The 21407-nt window shown below is 36.6% G+C and overlaps 1 protein-coding gene and 1 long non-coding RNA gene across 3 annotated transcripts; one reads left to right on the forward strand and one right to left on the reverse strand.

The window, feature by feature from the left end:
* The first annotated feature begins 185 nt into the window (after nucleotides 1-185).
* LRRCC1 (leucine rich repeat and coiled-coil centrosomal protein 1) lies at nucleotides 186-18762 on the forward strand. 2 transcript variants are annotated; one of them, XM_064390506.1, is made up of 19 exons: nucleotides 186-406; nucleotides 489-694; nucleotides 1044-1109; nucleotides 1860-2027; nucleotides 3883-4052; nucleotides 4154-4363; nucleotides 5176-5375; nucleotides 6094-6253; nucleotides 6576-6724; nucleotides 7760-7964; nucleotides 10255-10394; nucleotides 11380-11581; nucleotides 12669-12854; nucleotides 14014-14188; nucleotides 14826-15040; nucleotides 15895-16103; nucleotides 16277-16414; nucleotides 17729-17864; nucleotides 18474-18762. In XM_064390506.1, the coding sequence occupies exons 1-19, from the start codon at nucleotides 357-359 to the stop codon at nucleotides 18603-18605; spliced, it is 3117 nt and encodes a 1038-aa protein (XP_064246576.1). In that variant the 5' UTR covers nucleotides 186-356; the 3' UTR covers nucleotides 18606-18762. The 2 variants fall into 2 exon arrangements, with proteins under 2 accessions (XP_064246576.1, XP_064246580.1); XM_064390510.1 differs by having other exon boundaries at nucleotides 14877-15040.
* Nucleotides 6247-21406, reverse strand: LOC135281595 (uncharacterized). Its single transcript, XR_010348192.1, has 3 exons — nucleotides 21172-21406; nucleotides 14811-17819; nucleotides 6247-6474 (listed from the first exon to the last, which is right to left on the reverse strand). It is a non-coding gene; the product is annotated as an uncharacterized LOC135281595 (long non-coding RNA).
* Between the last annotated feature and the right edge of the window lies 1 nt (nucleotide 21407).

Here is a 21407-nt window from a genome sequence, read left to right on the forward strand (position 1 = left end):
CTTAACACCGGGTGAGCTCTAAAAAACACCACAGCCCCCCTCGAAAAGAATGCAAAGCGATCCGGTTTCTAAACCCGGCCCCTTTCTGGGCCCATGGCAGGAAGCGGCCGGAGAGCGGCGGGACGCGGCGGGAAGGGGCAGGAAGGGGCAGGAGAGGGCAGGAGAGCGGCCGGGAGCGCAGTGGAGGCGCGGAGCTCGTTCCCCACTGCCCCGCGGGCTCCGGCAGCGCCGCCTCCCGCGGCCGCGGCGGGAGCGGGGCCCTGAGGCGTTCGTGTCCCGGCCTAAGGCGGGCAGCGCTGCCCTGGGAGACGAGGGAGCATTGAAGCGAGGTGCGGTCAGCGCGGGGGCCCGGCGGCATGGCGGGGATCCCCGGCGAGCTCAGCCTCATGGATAAGGGCGTTAAGAGGTGAGTGCGGACGGGCCGGGGAGAGGGGAGGCCGCGGCGTAGGGCCGAGCTGCCGGCTGACGGTGGGCTCCTCTCTCCGCAGCCTGAGGGATGTGTCCCTGAGCTCGGACCTGCACACGCTCAACGCCCACTGTAACCTCATCGCCAGGATCCAAGGGCTCGACCACCTCCGGAATCTGCAGCACTTGGATCTGTCTTCGAACCAGATCCGCCGCATCGAGGGGCTCGGTTCCCTGGCTAGGCTGCGCACCCTGAGCTTGTCCTGCAACCTGCTGACCAAAGTGGAGGGTCTGCGATGTTTATTTCTGTCCATTTAGCAAGTTACAAAGGTTTTCTAAGAGTCGTTTTAAGGTTTACTTTTGGAATGTTTGCATATAATTAAGGTTATACCAAGTTAATATGCTAACCATTTTATAAAAGTAAATTTGAAGATGAATATTTATAGTCTTCATAAGCCTTATCATCACAAAATGCCTTAATTTAGAAGGAAAAGCTGATTTTTATAATATGATTATAGATTAATGTCATAATTCATAGTTATGATCTTTAAAGGTTCACTTTGCAAGCTTTGAATTTGATGAAAGCAGAGCATTCTTATGAAAATCCTGTTTGTATTTTTTCCCTTCATTTTGTTTAGGACTGGAAAAACTCTTTAATTTAACTATGCTGAACTTGTCATATAATCGCATACATGATCTCTCTGGTAAGTGATGTTGCCATTTGCTGTACAATACAAAGCATTTGTCTCACTTTAACTTTGAAAAACGTGACCAAGTGTATTTTGAAAAATTTCTAGTGCTTCCATTGCCAATTCACTGAATAATTCTAATACAGGTGCCTATTGCTGCTATTCTCAGCTTCAAAGTTTTCAGCACCAAAGATTGTTCTGAACTCAAATTTATTCTTCTGTGTTTGGTGAGGCCAAGCTTGTTCAGCAAGTAGTAAACATTTCATATTTACTTCCAAAATATTTATATTTTTCATTTTTATAGAACAAAAATGCAACTTTACATATGGTATGGAAGTTCTCTTGTGTATCTCTGTTGAAATGGTCAGTTGTTCTTATGATTTCATGCTACAAAATCAAGAGTACTTGTAATGGAAAATTAAAAGAACATTGGTAACAATTTTGTTAATGAGCTTTTGTTATAAAATGAAACTTCAAGGAAAAGGTTTATTTTTACATGCTTTTTAATGGTCAGAGATTAATCAGTTTCTTTAAAGTTAGCTCACATAAGAAGCTTAAGTGTTGTACTTTGTGGTAGAGTAGCATAGGTAATTAACATTTAAACAAGGATATGGAGCAAGTGTTATTCTCTCATTTCTAGTTATGATATATTATTGACTGAATATTTTTCAACAAGGTGCTGTCTGTTCTAAACCCCATAGAATAGGACTGTAGCAGAAAACATTACTTTGTGGTTGTTTGGTTATTTTTCCCTGAAATTTCCAGGATTTCGATCCCTTCATGGAACCAGACATAAGATTAGCCACATTGACCTTCACAGCAACTGTGTAAACAATATGAATCACTTACTTCAGTGCACAAAGGGGCTGCACTGTTTGACAAACCTCACGCTGGAAAGAAACGGAAAAGCCAATCCAGTTTGTCACATAGCAGGTATGGATCTGATCTTATGTAGATAATTTGTGCTCATTACCTCCGTGATTTCCTATAAGGTGTAAGCCATTTTCTGAGGCTTGCAAATTCATAAACTGGCCAGCTTGCAGAAATCTAAATTCTGTCAAAATGAATTCGTTTTCCATTTAAAAAAATCCTTTTTTCCCCAACAGCATATTCTCAAAATTGTAAATTGTATGCTTTGATAAGGCTCAACATTTTCATTTGTGAGTCCAGTGGAGGGCCACCAACATGATTAGAGGGATGGAGCACCTCTCCTATGAGGAAAGGCTGAGAGAATTGGGAATGTTCAGCCTGGAGAAGAGAAGGCTCCAGGGTGACCTAATTGTGTCTTTGCAGTACCTGAGAGGAATCTAAAAGAAGGAAGGAGAGAGACTCTTTCCAAAGGCATGTAAGGACAGGACAAGGAGGAATGGTTTCAAACTGGAATAGGTTTAGATTAGATATTAGGAAAAAATTCTTTACTGTGAAGGGTGGTGAGGCACTGGAACAGGTTGCCCAGAGTGGTTGTGGATATCCCATCCCTGGAAGTGTACAGGGACAGGTTGGATTAGGTTCTGAGCCACATGGTCTAGTGGAAGGACAGAAATATTAATATGATAAGCTGAAAAGGTGGAGAACTCAAAGAATGCATTTGGAGATACTGAATTTACAGACAGAGGGCAGGCACAGGAAATAGGTAGTCTGCTACTAATAGAGATCACAAGAGAAAGTAACAGTTAGCTTTTCCTTCTTTTCCCCCTGCTTTGGTTAGCAGTGACAGACTCTAGGATCCTCTGCAGTAATTAGCATTGTCATCCAAATAGGTGTCAGGTGTTTCACTAGGCAGCTTGGAGACAAGTTGGAGAATGCATGTGGATGCAACACTTTCAGTTGTCTTTGAGCTTCTGGTTTGGGGGTAGGTTTTTCAGGCCATTAATATGTTACAGTTCATTAAAATGTCTAAGTTCAAACAAGTTAAATTGTAGCATTTTATACTGGTGTCGGGTTTTTAAATTTTCTTTGTATGTAAGAGAGGAAAATCTCTCACAGGAAGGTGGAAGTGGAGGATTGATGTTTTTGCAAGAGTTTAAAGGTAATTTCACAGAGTAGGACAGTAGAAATTATGACCATACAAAATAGCAATAATATGAGCATACAATTGATACAGATGTAATGTATGTATAGTTAAAAAGAAACACCAGGTGTTGCTGAGGAAAGCCAAATAAGGTTGTAAGTAATGTTTTTAAATGCACTCATCATATTTTACAAATACATTCAGGCACTACAGAAACAGTAGCAGGACTATTAAAGTTGTCTGATTACTTAGAAAATGCCACTAGTTTTCTTCTGCAAGTATTTACATACCCCTTCATATTTATGTCTATGTGCACTTCCAAAACTGCAGTGTTCAGCAGCCCAAATTCTGATAAATTAAAAATGCTAACTTCAGTGCTTGACAGTTTCATAGTGCCTTATTTCATTCACTGACAAAGGATGAAGTTGTCTAAGCCCTTTCAGAACTTGCTTTTCCATTACATTCATCTACCCTTCCGCTTGGTACAGTTGTTTGGGTGCAGTAGGCAGGTGTTGAAGGGTTGTCTGTGCAATTGCAGTGTGCTGATGGTGGCTGGGAAATCCCTTTGTAGATCAGGACTAGGCAGGCAGCTTCCCAGTTGATTTAATTTGTAATGTTGTCTGTTTCAAGTCTTGGGTGGGAAAAGATGAGATGACTGTAGGTAACTCACTATTTTTTTCTTACGTTAAAATTGCAGTGAATCATTTAAGATGATGTTGTACCTAAAAGACACCAGGCATCTTCTTGCAAGGTTGATTTTGTGGTCTTTTTCTCAAGGTTATAGAGAAACTGTTCTTCAGTCATTGCCCCAGCTAACAGCTCTAGATGGAAGAAATATTTCTGGTGAACCAGTGGACCTGGCAGAAGAAAATTGTTCAGATTTGCAGGGTTTAGAAGACATTTTGGGCTCTTTGGTTTCATCTGAGTGCCCTTCCACCCAAGATCAGGTACCACAGTTTGTGTGTACTAGTTTTAAAATTGACACATTCCATTTTTTTTATTGCATGCAACATATTAATGCTACAAGAGTTGTCTTTTCTTCTGATAGAACAATGTTCCCTTACTGCTGGCGACACCACACATCGACCAGGCACTGGCTCAGTTTCGGCAGCGTTCAAGGGTACCAGTGCAAAGTGCCACCAGCTCCTCCACAGAGCTTGTCTCATCTTCTGAACCCGAGAAAACCCAGCTTGATAAAATACACAATGAGATGAGAATTAGAAAAATAGAAGATCAAATTTTACAGATACTACAAAAGGTGATTTTTTTTTCTGTGATTGCACAGCAAGTTTTGTTTGTTAGATAAGGTGTGCTGTTCTGATAATGAAAATTTTGCTTTACCAGACTAGAACATTTCTACTGGTATTATAGGCTGACTCTGCTAATGTGTTCTTCATCATTTTGAGAAGCTGGGAATAAAATAAAAACAAGTCTTTAAAACTGAAGATTTCCCTTTGTATCATGAATCATTCCATACAGAATAAAAAACATAGTGAATGGGACTAGCAGAGCTATCCGATCATGTTATATTAGAGAATTCTTTTTTTATGGTTGGTTTTTTTTTTTTTTATCCTGAAACCAATCAATTTACTAACTGAACCAGAATAAAACATGAAATGTACCAAAGTTCCTGGATTGTACAGTTGGTGAAAATTAATTTCACTAATAGGTCAACTTGGTCTGATATGCTTGTCACGTATTATAGTTTGTGTTGTTAACATAGATAACATAAGCTTGTCAGGTTTGCTTGGTACTGGTGTTTGCAAGGCTTTTTTTGGCTGTAAGTGCTGTGTTTGTTTTAAATTTTTCACCAACTGCCTAAGGATTTTACCTAAAGGTATTTCAAAAGGAAACAACTATATGATCTCAAGCATCCTGGGTTTACTTTAGCTTTAAAACAACAAAATATTTCAGCAAGTAGGGAAGGAATTGTAAAAGTAAAAAACTGGAAGCAATTGTTTAGATTTTGTCAAAATTATTTTGTGTGAACGTTTTTAAAATTGCACCTAAATAAGTGTTAGCCAATCAGCAATATTAAAATTTGTATCTAAAACTTTGATCTCTTCTTAGGTATCTGATAGTTCAAGACAGGAAGCTGCTCCAAGTGCTCTCAAAGCTAAGAGAGACACAGATCCGACTTCTGAGAGTGAAAATGAGAGTGGAAAAGAGAACAGAAAGGTCATGAAAGGAAGCAAGATCCCCACTTACCATAAAACTGCATTATCTACAAAAGGTCATGCAAGTCATCTAAAGAAGAAAATTACTAACAGGTATCTCAGTGCTTACTATATAAAGCCAAAATTCATTAAACTGAATATTGTCAGCATGAACATAGTTTTAACTTGAAATATTGCACTGAAAGTGGTAGGTTGAGTAAATCAAGTCAGTTAATAGTACCCTGAAAATGAGTAGCTACTGAGGCTTCATTCAGTTGTTTCTCCACATGAGCTGTTTCTTTCTTCAGGTGGAGAAGGAAATTGAACTGAAGATTCCAAAACAAGAACTTTCAAGATCCTAACAGCTTATGTTTCCGTCTTTATTTTAAATTGTGGTGGCAAAAGAATTCTCCACAGATGGAACTGAGTAATTAAAAGATTCATGGTCTCAGAGTAATGGTCAAGATTATATATCTTTGAAGCTGATGATGCCATGGTGATCTGTTTGATTTGTATAGTAAATATCAGAAGTGATGAGTAGAAGACAATACAAATTGGAATATATTTGTTCAGTCAGCCACTGAAGCTCTAGAGTTACTCTTCTAAAATTATTTGTGTCTATGTGATCATAAGATGGTTTTAGGTAGCATCTGCTAGTTGCAAGTGTCTTTTTAGAGCTGAATATTTGAATGGAGTTGTTTCTGTGGTCTGATTGCAAATTACTTTCTAAATGGTTTTGAACTGTTTAGTGTTTAGCTGCTGCACTAAACTGTAAATTTTTTTCATTTAAAAGTGTCTGAATCCACTGTTATTCTTCAAACTCTGCATATAGGGAAGAGAAGAAGAGTTCCTCAAAGTGTCCATGCTCCAGTCAGAATGACTCTCCTTTTAAAGTAGTGGGAAGAAAAGCTGAAATATTAACTGGAAGACAGAGCAATATGGAAAAAGTAGAAGAATGTAATTCAAATCCCATAGAGGAATCAACATACCGAGTAGGTGTTGTATCATTTCAAGTTACATATATCATCATCTGAAGCTAAACATGTCTCCTGATCAAACTAAAGCTGGAGGTTACAAAAATAATTGCATGTAGATATTAACAAATGTAGTGGAGTTCTTGTAGTGCCAGCTGAGAGAGGATGTATTTTATTTCACTTCTATGGCAGTTTTTGGCCTGGTTGCTTGCATTTTCTTCTGTCATCCATCAATTCCACTAAGACAGAAAAGTATTGTTCTATTATAAATAGTGATTATCATTTTTGGCTATGTTTGAATGTTTCCTAGTAAGTTGATGCTTATCACATTCTTGCTAAGGCACTAATTCAAGAACTGGATCAGGAGAAAGAAAGGAGGTGGAAAGCAGAGCAAGCAGAGAAGAAATTATTAGAGCATGTCAGTGAGCTACAGAAGCATGCAAAAGAAGAAAAGAATATTCAGAGTATGGCTTTATTTACCAGAGACAGGTAGGGAAATAATGCTATAGTCTAAGAGTTTGTTATGTTTTGGGTTTTTTTAGTTTCCAGTAATTCATTTTGTAGGCTTAAGAAACAAGGACAGCTTTAAACAATATACTTGGAAAATAAGGCATCAAGAAGTAGTGCTAGAATTTCTCTCAGTATTACCTAGTAAAATTCCTTTCTGCAACTTCCTTCCTGTTCTTGTCATAGAACATTATCAGTATGCCACTTTCCTCCATTTCTAGCCATTACTTTCCAATGTATATCATAACTATACCTTCAGTTCAAGCTCTAGTAGCTGTCGCATATCATACTTCTGCCTTCTGTGTCCCAGTCTTCCTTTCCACATACACCTAGAGCGTTCTTTGCTTTTTTCTGTGCAGCACATTAAAACAAAAATGTTTCTGGCAGGCCGGAGTTGGCCCATAGGCAATGTATTGTGCAGGGCAGGCCTAGCACATCTTCAGAGAGGTGGTTGTCACCATCCTTGTGTGTCCTGAGCAGCAACCTTTTTTTTTTTAAAGATCTCCTTATTTTTGGCGATATCTGCTCCATTTGGCTTTTTCTTAACTGTCTTATATTTATCAAAGCCGCATTTGCTTTCTTTGAGGAAAAACCAAGCCATGTGCTTCCTGAGTACCATCCATGACTGACTGTGAATATTTCCCTTTTTTCCCTTTTTGTTTTAGGTTGACTTTCAACTTTTATTTTATACCAATCTACATTTATACCGTCTTCTATAAGAAGCTTATTATGTTCCTGTAAAGCAAAGTAATACTTAAATGGCATTTCCTAAAAGATGTATCTATGAGGTTGTCTCCATCTGAGGTTTTTTAAATGAATCTCATATAGTAATGCTGCACATGACTTAACAGTTTATGTCCCTTTAAACAGTTTTATATGACAGTGCTATGAAAAGTAAAATGCAGTAAAAAACAAATGTGTTGCTACAACAGCTACTAATGCCTTTTTCTCAATGTATTTGCCATGAAACTTACAAGTAAAACATTTATAATACAACTTCACTGCGTTTATTCTCAGGTTAAAGGAATTGATATTGAAAGAGAGAGATGCCAAAGCAAGACTGCAAGCAGATGTCCAACAGTTGAAAGGTGAAACTGAAAGACTTACTAATGAGCTAAATCAGGCAAGAAATAAAGAAGCAGAGTATCAGAAGGCCATGCGAGCTTTAGAAGAAACACTGTCCAATATGGAGACACAGAGGTTGCAGCAGCGAGCAGCAGAGGTAAATATTTTTCATGAGTAAATAATGCAATGGCAACAGGATTACTACTGTAGTCCTGAATACAAACAAATGCTAGGTTTTACCAACACTGAGTCTGAGTTTTCCACAATAAAACTTGGGGCTTTTTTTCTGCATAACTGTAGTTAATAACGGGTATGCATTTTAATTGTCAATTAATGTATATTATAAATGATGGCCTTAAGATAAAGGAGAACAAGTCCTATGTACTTAACACTGAGAGTTGATATTTTCTGAAAACACAGAGTGAGAAAGACAAGTTTTTAAAGTTGCTAAAATCAATAGACATCTTACTACTGGAATGGAAATCTAGTGGTTCTGTTTGTTTCGCTGGTCTAAAGAATTACATGCTTTTAATTGCAACCACAACAAAACAGTAATTGCTGAGAACATTAAAGATTCTGATTAGTTTGTGTGATGTTTTGTATTTGTTTGTTTGGGATTTTTTGATTTTGTTTTTGCAGCTGGAGAAGATAATGATGCTTTTGTAGTCAGAGGCTCTTTGTTGAGCCTCTATATTTATATACAAATATATAAGATCAAGATGCTGGACCATATACTGCCACTATGTCTTTCTGAGAAATTAATTGCTGAATTTTCAGTGTCCTCCAATATCTACTCCTTTTGTTTGTTTATATTCCTATGTTAGTCCATTCCTGTGTCACTGAACTTAGAGAAAATTATTCTTAACACATTCTTCCTGAAAAGTCTTTGAACTGATGGTGTGGTGCTCTAGGAAGTTTTGTTGTTTAGGTTCCCTGAAAGGAATGAATCTGGGAGTGTCCTTCTGTTTGGGTACTTGAGTGGCTCTTCCATTTCTTCCTTAGCTGTACATATCCCGGAGCTATTATGGAATCTAGAGGTGACCTTCAGTTTAGGTCAGGTGTCTGCCTGTCAGTTTGAAAAGTACTAAATTTAGTGATTTGGAGAACAGGAGAGTAGGATTTGCATGTGTGTGTGTTTTTTTCTATCTTATAAGAATGGAAACACCTTACTGATATATAAGGCTTCTATTTTTCCCTCAATGAGTTTGTAGAAATAAGTCATCTCTTTTGGTGGTAGTAACATTGTTTTTATTAAGGGAAGGTCTTTGTTCCTGTCTTTAAAATCCTGTAGCAAATACTCCTTAATAATCATGTTTCAAAGAATAATCATTTTGCTCTCAAAACGAAATCCTCTTTTTGCATGTTCAGATTTACTATACCTTTGGCCTGTTTTATAAATTCCAAGATTAATAAATTCTAGAATATTTCATAGAGGTTTCTCATTGTACATTCCGGCAATTACTTTCAGTGGTTAATTATTGTTAACTCCATGTAGCCACCACTGTTTAAGGCCTTCAGTCAGCATTACTAAATGACTGCTTGAAGGGATTCAAGATTAGTAGGTTTACTATGCATGTAAATGTGTACCCTATTCCCTTGTTCTTCCTTGACATTTTTGTCAAAATGTGTTCTTCCTTGACATTTTTAAGTGCTTCGATTTAGGAGAGAATTGCTTCTCTTCTTCCACAAGGAAGGAATTCAGTGTGATGTGTCCAAAAGTTACTCATTAAACTATTCATGAAAAGGCTTAACATGTAGAACATAAAAACTTAGCCTTCTCAAGTGTTCTGATTTTGAATTACCACTTAATGAATAATCACAACCTTTTTTATAACTCTTTTCATATCTCTTTTCTTCAAAAAAGAGTTTTCTATTTAAAGGGCTTAAGTCTATAAAATGGAATTACTCATAAAAGCTCAAATGGAAAAAGTGGAGTATGCCATCTGGTGTTTATACTGATTCTACATTTTTTGTAAAATCATTAGAAAGCAGCTCTGTTCAGCAACTCTAAACTGTACAAATCAGAAAGGTGGAGATTTTTATAAAGCAAAGTGTTAACAAAATGAAGTTAATGTTGAATACATCTAAAAATGTTTTGTTTGAATCTAATACAAGTATTACAATAAAAGAGTTTCTAATTGAGGATATCATTCTACCAATGCACTTCTTCCACTTCTGGAGGACACCTTGAAGCTTTTTACAAATTAAGGAAATGCCCTTGGTTCTTTATCAAGGCTGCTTTTTGAGTTGTAGGAATTTAAGACTTTATTTTAAACATCTTGTCTTAAATTTCTTCAAGTGTTAAAATACATTAAGAAAAAAAAAACAAAACCAAACAATAAACCCCAAACAAAAAACTCTTAGAAAGCACCTGTTCATTTGTGTTCTACTATAAAAAATGAGGATTTGATTACAGTTTTAAGAAAATCTTGCTCTTTATGACACAGATGAAACAGGTGCAAGAAGCAGAGCTTAAAGCATCAGCAAATGAAAGAGAAGTACAGTTACTTCGAATATCTGTCCGACAACAGAAGGAGAAGGTAAAACAACTACATGAGCTTCTTGTATTAAGAGAGCAAGAGCAAAGGTATGGGGTCATTGTTTTCTTTTCACAAGTTAACAGAGATGCTTGTGTTGCCAACGTGTTTTGTTTAAATGTGTTCTAAAGTATGGATGTGCTTTTGTTCAGGTTTGGTTTGTTTTGGATTTTTTTGATTAGTGGGAGAGATGTTTTTTGTAAAAATGTAGATGTCTTCCTACATATTTTCTTACTCATTTAGGAATATCTTGTACATTCCTGATTCATAAGTTCATGTAGGCAGCTTAACCTTTCATGTGAAAGGTCTCTTTCTTATAATATGGCCAAATTTTTTATTTTAAATACTTGATCTGTAATCCAGGAATAATCAGACAAAAATAAAATTGTATTTGAATTGTATTTGAACTGAAGAGCTGCATATGCTACAATAACAAAGCGTTCTGCAGCCTCTGCAGAACCTTGCTTGTTGGGTGGAGTGTGAGTTACTTGCCTGGCTGCTTTCCTCTTTGAAAATTTCTCTTTTTTGGAGAATACTTGAGGCTACATGACGTGAAACTGTACTTGAGGCTTCAACATTGTCCTTTTAGGTCCATGTTGCTGCTGCTTTTCAGGTTTTGGGTCTGAGTGAATAGCAGCAGTTGTTGGGTGAGGGTGAGAGGAATAACTGACTGCAGAAGAGGGTGTCTGGCTGTACAGGGCTTTTCTCTGATTCTAATGTCACTTCCAGATGTTTGTTAACAGCAAAGCAAACAAGTGCTAAATCACAGCAAAAGCACAATTGAATAATTTCTACAAATGTTTGAATTCTAAAGTAAGCATATTCCTTTGGGTGTTTTTGACAGTAGTCAACAGAATTTTCCTCATGCTAGGGCCATTGTCAGAGAAGACTGAAGGCTGTCTCTGTAAGATGAAGGAATTTACCCCATTTATTATGTAATTCATTATCCTTGTTCAGTAAGACCAAGAAAATGAATTAAAACAGCATTGTGAGATCGTGCAGTTCATGTCCCAGGTATATGCTTGGTAATTTTAGGAAAGAACTTGGAACCCGAGTTGCTTTAAATGGACCTGAATTTCAAGATGCTTTGGCAAAAGCAGTGGCTAAAGAAGAGCAGAGGCATGAACAGCATGTTAGAGAATTGCAGGAGAAAATTCACATGTCAAACCAGAAGTACAGAGAGCTAGAAGATGAATTTCGTTTAGCTTTAACTATCGAAGCTAAAAGGTTTAAAGAGGTAAGACTAAGAGAACATTTCATCTCACACTAGGTGGGGTTATAGTTCTTTTAAATGTGTTGGGTTTGGGTGGATATTCTGGGTGTGTTTTTTTGGTGTTTTGTTTGATTGGTTTTTTTATCCCTATGATCTTTGCTCCAAGGATTTATGCAAGAATACTGGTAGAAAGGTTTGAAATATCAGTGATTAGAACAAGGACAGCAAATGCCAAGTCAGCATTCAAAACCTCCAACATTTTTGTTCATATGTAGAACTTAATCAAAAGAAATTTTAAAAACCCCTTTTGTCTGATGTTATTCATTTCTGTTAAAATATGTTGACCTTCAATTAGAATATACTGAATTACAGTAAAACCTGTTTGTGTTTGTATTTTGATAAGGTTATCGTTAAATATATATATACAAGTGTATTTAGTAATATAGTTCTTTATTGTGTAAATTTTCAAAATTTAATTTTGGATATATATTTTGCAACTCAAATTCAAAACTTGCTTGCTAAATTACTCAAGAATTTATTTCTGTGGCTAGTATTTACATTTTTATATGTTAAATAAAGTATTAAATTCTTCACCTTAAACTTGGTTTTCTTTGTTTTAAATAAGTTTTAAATAGATGGGAGAGGAGGGGAAAGAAAAGACAGGGATTTTGCCCTTCAAATCTTTCTGTTACAAGAAAAAAAGTCTTGAGTAACTTTGTCCTTCTTTTGCGATTTCAATGTCAGTTTTAACAATGAGATTAAATTAAGGCACTGTTTTTAGCTCCCAAGTGTGGTTTTTCTGCTCTGCTTCCCATCCACCCATGACTTTTTTTTTCTGTGTGTGGGGGTTTTTTTGTTTGTTTGGGGTTTTTTGTTATGTTTTGTTAGGTTTGGGGTTTTATTACAAATATGCAGCTGGGTGAACCAGTTTTTCAAGTTGTAGTTTCATGAACAAACCAGGAGAAAACCGGTGTCAGATATTTACTAATTTCCTATAGACTTGATGAATTTCTGTGTCTTCACTTGAAATTCAAATGTCAGTTTATGTTTATATATGCATATTTTTTTCCAAATGTTAACATTTTTCAAGTCTTGTCTTATAAAATTTTAGGTAAAACAGGGGTTTGAAAAGGCTTCTGCTGATCTAGTTGAACACAAACAAGCCCTGTTTGAGTTGGAACAAAGGGAAAAAGACATGGCAAGTCTGATCCAAGACCTGACAAATTTAGTGGAAGAACAGAAAGCAAAAATTGCAGAACTAACAAAATCCAACGAAGAAGCTACAGCAAACCTAAAGGTATTTGTTTCAAAACATTTCAACTACATTGATTATTTTTTGTGATGTTTCATCTATAAAACTTAATGCTTCCATACAAGCTTGATTAACTAAAAGACACAGGTTTCCTATTGCACTAAAACCCAGTAGTGCACATCAGCCTTTATTCCTGCATCTTGCACTTCTATTTCTCACAAACACTACTCCCCATAGAAAAATGTCGACTCACTCATGTTTTGGAAAGTGCACTCCTTGCACAGTGACCAGTAGCAGTTTTTATATACCTGTTGGTCCATCAAAACTACATTAATAGCTCTGACCCCATATAAATTCAAAGAAATGGAGCATGCCTCTGCGCTGGTCACTTATACAAAGTAGAACTACAATTGAACAAATAATGCAGTGTAGTTATTAGCAGCTCAGTATCTCCCAGTTGTATAATATTAGAAGTATTATTCATTATCTACTGCGTGTCAGATTTTAATCTTAAGTACTGTGGGCACAGTTGCTTTGAGGCAACACATTCTGGTACTAATTTAATATTTGTAAGTAATTTTTTTAAAGGACATAACTTTTAAATGGTTGTGTGACCAGTCCAGCTTTGTGCTAAAACGTGGGTGGAATACAACCCCTGCATAGCTATTTCTAATCTCCCCTCTACGTGTTGTTGTTGTTAGGGTGCCCAAACATTTTGTTGTTATACAGAATAGTATTCTGTCAGTCAGTGATGCTTTTAAGAACAAAATTGAAAAATACCTATATTAAATAGCTGTAATCTGTAAAACAAAATGTAGCTTGGATAACTGAAAATATATATTTATCATTGGAAGTGAAAGTACGTCCCAGCTTCTGTCTTCTGATTCAGTTTTTAATATCTTTATCTTTCGCTTCTCTTGACTTGTGCATTTATAATTCTAAAGAGGTTTTTATGATTACATTAATACTTTAGAGTGGGTATGTACAGTTTTCTGGAATTGAAGTATGTCCATTTGAAGGAAACATTTGTATTTCACAACTGGAATGAGATGCAGATAGAGCCCTGAATGCAAGCAGAATATTTCTCATTTGACTTGATTTGGTGTATATAAGGATTACTTTCCTTACCCCTTAATATTGATTTGAAATTTTGCATATTGTTTGAAAGGATCTTACTGTCTTTTCCCAATGTTTGTTTGTACAGTGTCGAACTGGAGAACTTGAAACTGTGATTGAGGAGGACAAACAAAAGGCTATTCAAGTGGAACTTCTAAAAAAAGAAAATGTAAAACTTATTTCCCAGCTGACAGCCCAGGAATCTGTGATTGATGGATTAAAAATGGAAAGAAAAATATGGGGGCAGGAGTTGGCAGAACAGGGTAAACCAGTGGGTTTTTTTTCTTTGGCAGAAAAAAAAATAGTGTTCAATATCTTATATTTCAAATACACGCTCCAATAGATTTTAATCATGACAAGGTCCTTGGATGCCTTCCTGATCTTATCCAGTTGTAAAGATGATATGCAAAAATAAATGTTCTGTGGCACATGGGCTGATACAGGATCTGTAACAGCAGTTGTGGGAATCAGCTGTGAATACAGTTTACCTGTTTCCTGAAGATGTGAAAATGCCATGAAATTGTACAAAGAACTTTTAAATGTGAAACTAGAAAAACAAGGATCTATAAATAATGTTATGTAATGCTTCTTGTCTAGCAGGGAAATCTAATATGGAAATTTCAGTATATATCTTAAAAGTGTGTTAAATGCTGGAAGAAAAATGTTTGTGCATTTTTCTCTATTCCTGTGATTCAGCACCACCTTGTGGTCTTCAGGGGTCTATAAGAATTATTGTCAACTATTTTTCCGAGAAATTGTCATAAAGGATGAAACAGAGACCTTCAGGTCTGCATTTCCTCTGAAGTGTTACCTACCCACAGATTAAATCCCTACAGTGTTTCCTGTGGGCAAAACAGTCAAACCTTTGGTTTGTAAGGTTCTTACCTTTACCTCCCCCAGCCCAATCTCCCAACATTCCACATCTTGAAATCGGTATCCTGTTTTGTCCAGGAGCTCATCTTGCACAAGATCGGGGGAAACTGGAGGCAAAAATTGAAGTTTTAACAAATGAGATTGACATGTTAAAAAAGCAGAAGGAACAGGACAGTGATACCATAAAAATTAAAAACAAAATAGTGGATGATCAGACAGAAACAATTAGGAAACTAAAAGAAGTAAGTGCCATATCTGACAGTTTGTGTGCTTAACTTTCACTGCAAGTTTTCATTTTAGCTGTCACAAACCCTTTGATAAAAGCTGGGTCTGCACTTCCAGTTTTCAGACTCACAAATCACAGTCAGGCTTTCCATGGCAATTCATTTCACTGAGAGCAGAAGGGGGCTTTTTATTAAATACATGCACAGTGATACTACTTTGAACAGCTCATTGAACCATATTTATGTACAGACTTTCTTCTCTTTGTCTTGCTTCACTTTATTCATGATAATGATTTTGAGAGAGATGAAACCAAGATAGCATAATTCTTCTCAAGTGTTTAAAAGGAAAAATTATTTTTAACAGTTTGCCTCACATTTGTTTTACAGCATAAATATTTTTTATTTATTTTGTTCGTGTAAAATAGCATTTTGGCAGCAGAAGTAATATGTTTTGTCCCAATAATTCCATTTGTCTCATTTAGAGACTTGAACGCTTAGCTTAATAAATAATCAAAGTTTTATAGTGTTACATCAGTCAAAGTTAGATGCATAAGTTATTGTTACACAGATTGTGAGCTCAGTGACTTACATATAAGTTGTTTATTCAACTCTTATGTAGAATAAGAGTTCAAAATAACTTTATTCTTATCTTGCTTTCAACTTCAGATTTATGTTTTAATGACTTTTTTTTAAATTCAGACTTCTGTCAGATGAAGATTCTGAATATCACTTTATTAAGTGTTCTTCATACATTCAGAAGAGTAAACTTTTATGTTCTCTGCTTTATTCCATCATAGACTAAACACATACTCTTAAGGGGTAACAATAAAGTTAAGGGAGTTTGTGTGTTCTGAAGTATTTATCTTCTAAAGGGCTTACAAGAAAAAGATAAACAAATCAAAAAACACCATGAAGAAAATCGGGAATCTCAGAAATTGCTTCAAATACAGTTGGATGAAAAAGCTACTGAATGTGAAAAGCTAATGAAAAAATTAGAAAGGCAAAATGAAAGAAAAGAGGAATTAAAGCAACTGCTAGAAGAAAAAGAAGTGGAACTTGATGACATTAAGAATGCACACAGGTGATACATACAAATCACAATAATTCTTTGGGATCATTGTATGCAACACTGCTCTGAAGTTATTCTTGCTTGCTATGAAAACCCACAGAAATGAGGAAAAACTTGAGAAACTTTTCTGCCTTCCTAAGAAGTGGTATTTATATTCATTGTAAATATGTGCATTTTTTTTACAGTGCACTGAAAAAGAGGTGGCAAGGTAAAGGAGAGCTATTAAGCCAGCTGGAGGTGCAGGTTAAACAAATGAAGGAGAACTTTGATTTCAAAGAGAAGAAGCTGATTGAAGAGAGAAATAAAAGTCTTCAAACTCAAAGGTGAATACTTGTAATAGTTTATTTTGTGACTGTTCAATTACTGGAGAGTTGCACTATCAATAACTGTGCAGAAATGCTCAATTATGTGGTGAAATAATGTGTAACACCTTTTTAACTACTTGGTGAGCCCAGTTACAAACTGGGCCTAGAAGGAATTCTTGCTGGAAAAGTGACTTACTTCATGGAATTGGCATTCAGTTACAGCATTCAGCATCTGAACTTCTTTATTTCCATTTTCTTTGAAAGTAACCTCATACAATTGGCCTCATCCCATCAATCCAACCTGTCCTAATCCCTTCTGTAGAGCCTTCCTGTCCTCCAGCAGATCAACACTCCTGCCCAACTTGGTGTCTGTTAATTACTGTTTCAGTCTGTGACAGACGGTTTCTAAATTACCTGTCATTCTTTTCCCATACAAATAGCAAGATTTATTTTCTTGTTCCTCTTGCACTGTCAATTTCTTCAATCAATTAATAGTTAAGTATGAGATGATACAGAAACAGGTACTCTGAACAATTATTTCATATGCTTCTGGAATGATGGAGAAGTTTACTAAACTGATGATTTTTACTTTATTCTTTGTTCCCCTTCTCATGTTTTTCTGCCTTCCTCCCAACTATTCTTGATAAAATAACAGCTAGTTAATAAGACTGCATGAGAATAAAAAAACAGAACCACAACAAATCAAAAACAAACATTAATAACAAAAAAGCCAAGCAAAACAAACCACCTCAAATAGTCAATAGGATTGGGGTTTGAAACTGTCAGAAGATCAATAGTGAAACTGAAATTTTTATTCTAAATAATTCTGGTTTGTTTCAGAATTTTGTTGTTAATTATTATGTAAAATTGCCTTGCATTTTGTTCCTGTATATTTAAGAATTATCCCTTATAAGCAGAATTTGCTTGCAGTTAAAGAAATGCTTCTTTATGGTGAAGGAGACACTTTTCTGTTTCTGTGAGACACAGGCTCACAGGCTGTTCACAGGATCACACATTTCATTCACTTCTTGGGACTCAAAAGCATAAGGAGCTGCTTGAAAATAGGTAGAGTTCTTGTCCATGTTGACAGTAACAGCCCTAATCTTCATATCCTTTGCTAGCGATTAAATACCTCTCCTTAGAGAATGCCAGAGGTCCTAAACACGGTGCATAAAGCTAGAAATTATACTTGAACAAACAGGACACTTCTGATGCCAATATATAATTGTCTTCATGCTTAAGTTATTAAAATCTTATCAAAGGCAGAACTGGACAAAGCAAAATACTTCAGTTGTTTGCAGGATAGTGATTTTTTTTCAATAATTTTTTTAGGATTGCTGTGGAAAAGCTTCATAAAATGGATAATGCCTTCAGAAAGCAACTTGAGTCAGTGTTGGCAGCACATCAGGAAGAACTCTTGCAGCTGGAAAATGAAAAGGAAAAACAAATTGAAGCAGCAAATGAAAAAGTAATTTTAATACTCAATTTATACATTTATTGTATTTGTGTTTTTATTCTACAGCTGCTACAAGTGTGGTGCTTGGAAGTCTGTTTGAATCTATCAGGCTGACTGGATGGAAACAGTCCTGGCTTAGTACGCAATCTTTGTACAGCAAGAAAATCTCTAGATTTGTGCTATTCTAATGTTTTCTATTCAAGCAAAGTAAAGCTCCATGCTATGCAGCTATTCTGAATCAATAACTAAACATTTCCTTATCTATACAGGCAAGAGTAATGATGACTATGCCAGATAATCCATTTAACTCACCTATGCCAACCTTAACTATTACTGTTTCTGTCATCTACTGCATTCTTCCTTAACATGACAACTGGTGCTTTTTTTCCTTAATAAGTTTCCTGTATTGTTACAGCACTTCCTACCTCCTAGCAGATTAATACATTTTTTAAAGAAAAAATTCTGCTTCTGAATCCCGTATCAAGAGTAATGCATTGCAAATTCAAACATAAGCATATAACTCTTTCATTGCTTATCAGTGTTAAAAATTGCCAAGATTATATGGGTTGAAGTGTATTAAGAAAAGCAAGAATTTGACTTCATCTCTGTGCGCTCTTTCAGGTCTACTCTGTTGAAGAAGAAATGCGGGAGCTTCTGCAAGAAATGGCAAACAATAAAAAAGCCATGGAAAATAAAATACGACGACTTACAAATGCATTGAATGATATTCAGCAAGACTTTGAAGATTATTAATATTTATACTAAAAATGTATATTACACAAGCAGTTTCATCCACTACAACGCACTTTTCCTTGTTTTCTAGAGAATTAAGTCTTTGTTGTATATTTTGATAGTTCAGGGAGCAGACAAATGTTTTTATGTTATTTTCATAATAAACAGTTATTTCTAACCTTTGTTTATTTTTAGCTTCTCTCAAAATAGGTCAAAACATGTATAGATGAAAAATATCATATGAAATTAGGAATTAGCATGTTTAGTAAGAGAAAAGGAAGTTGGAAAGTTCTAAGCCAAAAGCCTGAAGCTTTGTTTCAGTCAGATAAAGATTCTTGTAATGAGGGAACCAGGAGTGTTGACTCACGGAAGGGCTTGTTTTGAAAGGGACCTTAAAGATAATCCAGTTCTGACATCCCTGTCATGGGCAGGGACACCTTCCACTAGACAAGGTTGCTCAAGAGCCCCATCCTACCTGGCCTTGAATACTTCCAGAGATGGGGCATTCACAACCTTTTTGGACAACCTGTTCCACTGCCTCACCACCCTCAGTAAGGAATTTTTTTCTTATCAGCTAATCTAAACCTACTGTCTTTCAATTTAAAACCATTCTCCCTTGTCCTGTCACAACATGCCCTTGTAAATAGACTCTCCATCTTTCTTGTACCTGAAAACAGGTTTAATCTGCCACTGCTGGAGAATGTGCAACTCCTGCAACTTAGAGTGGCTTTTTTGGCAGAGTAGTTTGGTTTTCTCCACAGCAATAGGTTCCCTACCAGGCTTTTGAAATAAAGGAGATAATAACGTAGAGCTTCTTATGGAAGCAAAACATAACCCTTATATTAATATATGTATTTCATGGTGGAGGCTTTACCATCTCCACAGTACTCAGGTGTTGACTTCATTTGCTTGTTCTCAGAAGATCCTAAACTGGTACTGAACTACCCCATCCTCTGAAGCATTTTCATGCTGCTGAAGTAAAGGGAGCCGTGAGCAGTAAAAGCACGGGGACACGCTGGTACACCAGGTGGGGCTGTTTCCTCTCCCCTTGCACCTCGCAGTAGCTGCAGCAGAGTCCTGTTGCTCCAGTGACCATAGCACTTCCTAAGCCGACTTTACCATCAGTTGTTCAGAACCCAGGCTTTAGCACATTGGCACAGTGCAACTAAAGGTGCATTTTCGTGCCCAGCAGCCCTTTAAAAGTACTTTTTTTAGTGCTAGTAAAAAGCCCTGGCCTTTGGGTAACTCTGTGAGGCTTGCTGGTTTTGTTATCCATTTGTTAATGAAAGCTTGCTGTGTGAACCAGAGCTTGATACCAGCTGCTTCTTGTTATGAGGTGCAGCTTCTTAAGGGATGACAAAGCCTTGAAAACATGGGCACAAATTAAAAGCAGAGGCCATGGCAGTGAAAACAACATCCTAATGATCAGTGACTAGTCTTTAACAAAGCACAACATTGAAATCTGGGAACAAACTCCGTTTTAAAAATGGAAGTAGCAGTAGCAAAGAAAAAATTTTAAAAGGCAGTCCAACAACTGAATAAGACACTGCAAGAGCCTAGGAAAACACTCCCCACTCTGCACAGGGGGAAGTGTGTAGGGCTGGGAATTGCCTAGAGATTTACCCTTAGAAAAGAGTAAAATTTGTGGAGGGGACTGAAAGCAGACACCTGCCTCAGCTCTGACTCCCTGCATGGAGTTCCCACACCTGACCCATGGAAACACCATCAGCAATAATGGGGTGTCTGCACTGTGGTATTCTCACCTAAGGTAGGAAAGAGCTGTTAAGGACTGTTTGCTTGGAATCTGTGCCATTGGTTCATAATATACAAAAATTAATATTGGTAATGGTTAGCAGGGTGTAAGAAGAAACTCCATCAGTTTTCAAAGGCAGAAGAATTATTTCTTACTTTTGTGCTCTATATACTCCACAGTATGATAGGGAAATGCTCACCTGGAAAGCTGTTCAATAGTACTTTCATGGATACCATTGGTGCAGAAAACATGCACCATTTCAGAGTGCTTTTCTCGCAGGTTGATCAAGTGTTTCCTGGGGCACTTCTTTTTTTCTTTGTTTATTATTTGACCAAGCTACACTTTGGGTGAAGTAATTGAATACCTGGAATGCACCAGGAAGTTAAAAGAACTTGTTCTTGCCCTGATTCAATTTCTTAATATCTCCTCTGAGTTTTAACTCTAAAATCATAATCTGAAACTTTCTGATTTCATCATAGGGAGTTGTTAACGTTTTAAACATGAGTTCTTTCTATTCCCTGCTCTTGGCTCAGGAATTTCCTATTACAGCACTTGGGAACATGCATATGTTAGTCGTGCTTGGAACATTTGTTTTTCTTGCAGATGACTCTGGCATTGTTTCCCTCTTTATGCTTACATAGCTTCCTTAGAGCTTTTTAATAAGTGTTTAAATTATTTTTACATTCAAAATGGTAAAATAATAAAGACATGATGCAGGTGAAAGCTGCACCGAATTTACCTAATCACAAGGATAATTTTCAATCCAGCATGACTGAAAAACATAACTTACTAAAATAAATTTAATTAAAATATAAACAAAATGTGAACACTGACCTTATCAGTTGCAAGGCATGCATGTCGTGCAATAATCGTGACAATTTAAAATCAGTTCCATTATTAGACTTTGTTTTCATTTCCCAACTGGAGAATGATCTGTTTCAATCAATGTGAGTATGGAATCAAGAAATGTTTGTGTTTCTTGAGACCAGGAGGGCTGTGGTTCCAGGTGCGGAGTGTGTTATGGTGCACACGTTGCCTGGAACAGGGCTCGCGTGTGCCGGTGCAGCCCT

The sequence above is a fragment of the Passer domesticus genome, chromosome 1 (assembly GCF_036417665.1).
Source record: "Passer domesticus isolate bPasDom1 chromosome 1, bPasDom1.hap1, whole genome shotgun sequence".
NCBI lineage: Eukaryota > Metazoa > Chordata > Aves > Passeriformes > Passeridae > Passer > Passer domesticus.

Bases quoted from the DNA above. Each gene is read 5' to 3' on its own strand.
- LRRCC1 (XM_064390506.1), top strand. From the start codon at position 357: ATGGCGGGGATCCCCGGCGAGCTCAGCCTCATGGATAAGGGCGTTAAG. The intron at 2,028-3,882 runs GTATGGATCTGA...CTTTTTCTCAAG, and splicing joins TCCAGTTTGTCACATAGCAG to GTTATAGAGAAACTGTTCTT. The intron at 6,254-6,575 runs GTAGGTGTTGTA...ATTCTTGCTAAG, and splicing joins TAGAGGAATCAACATACCGA to GCACTAATTCAAGAACTGGA.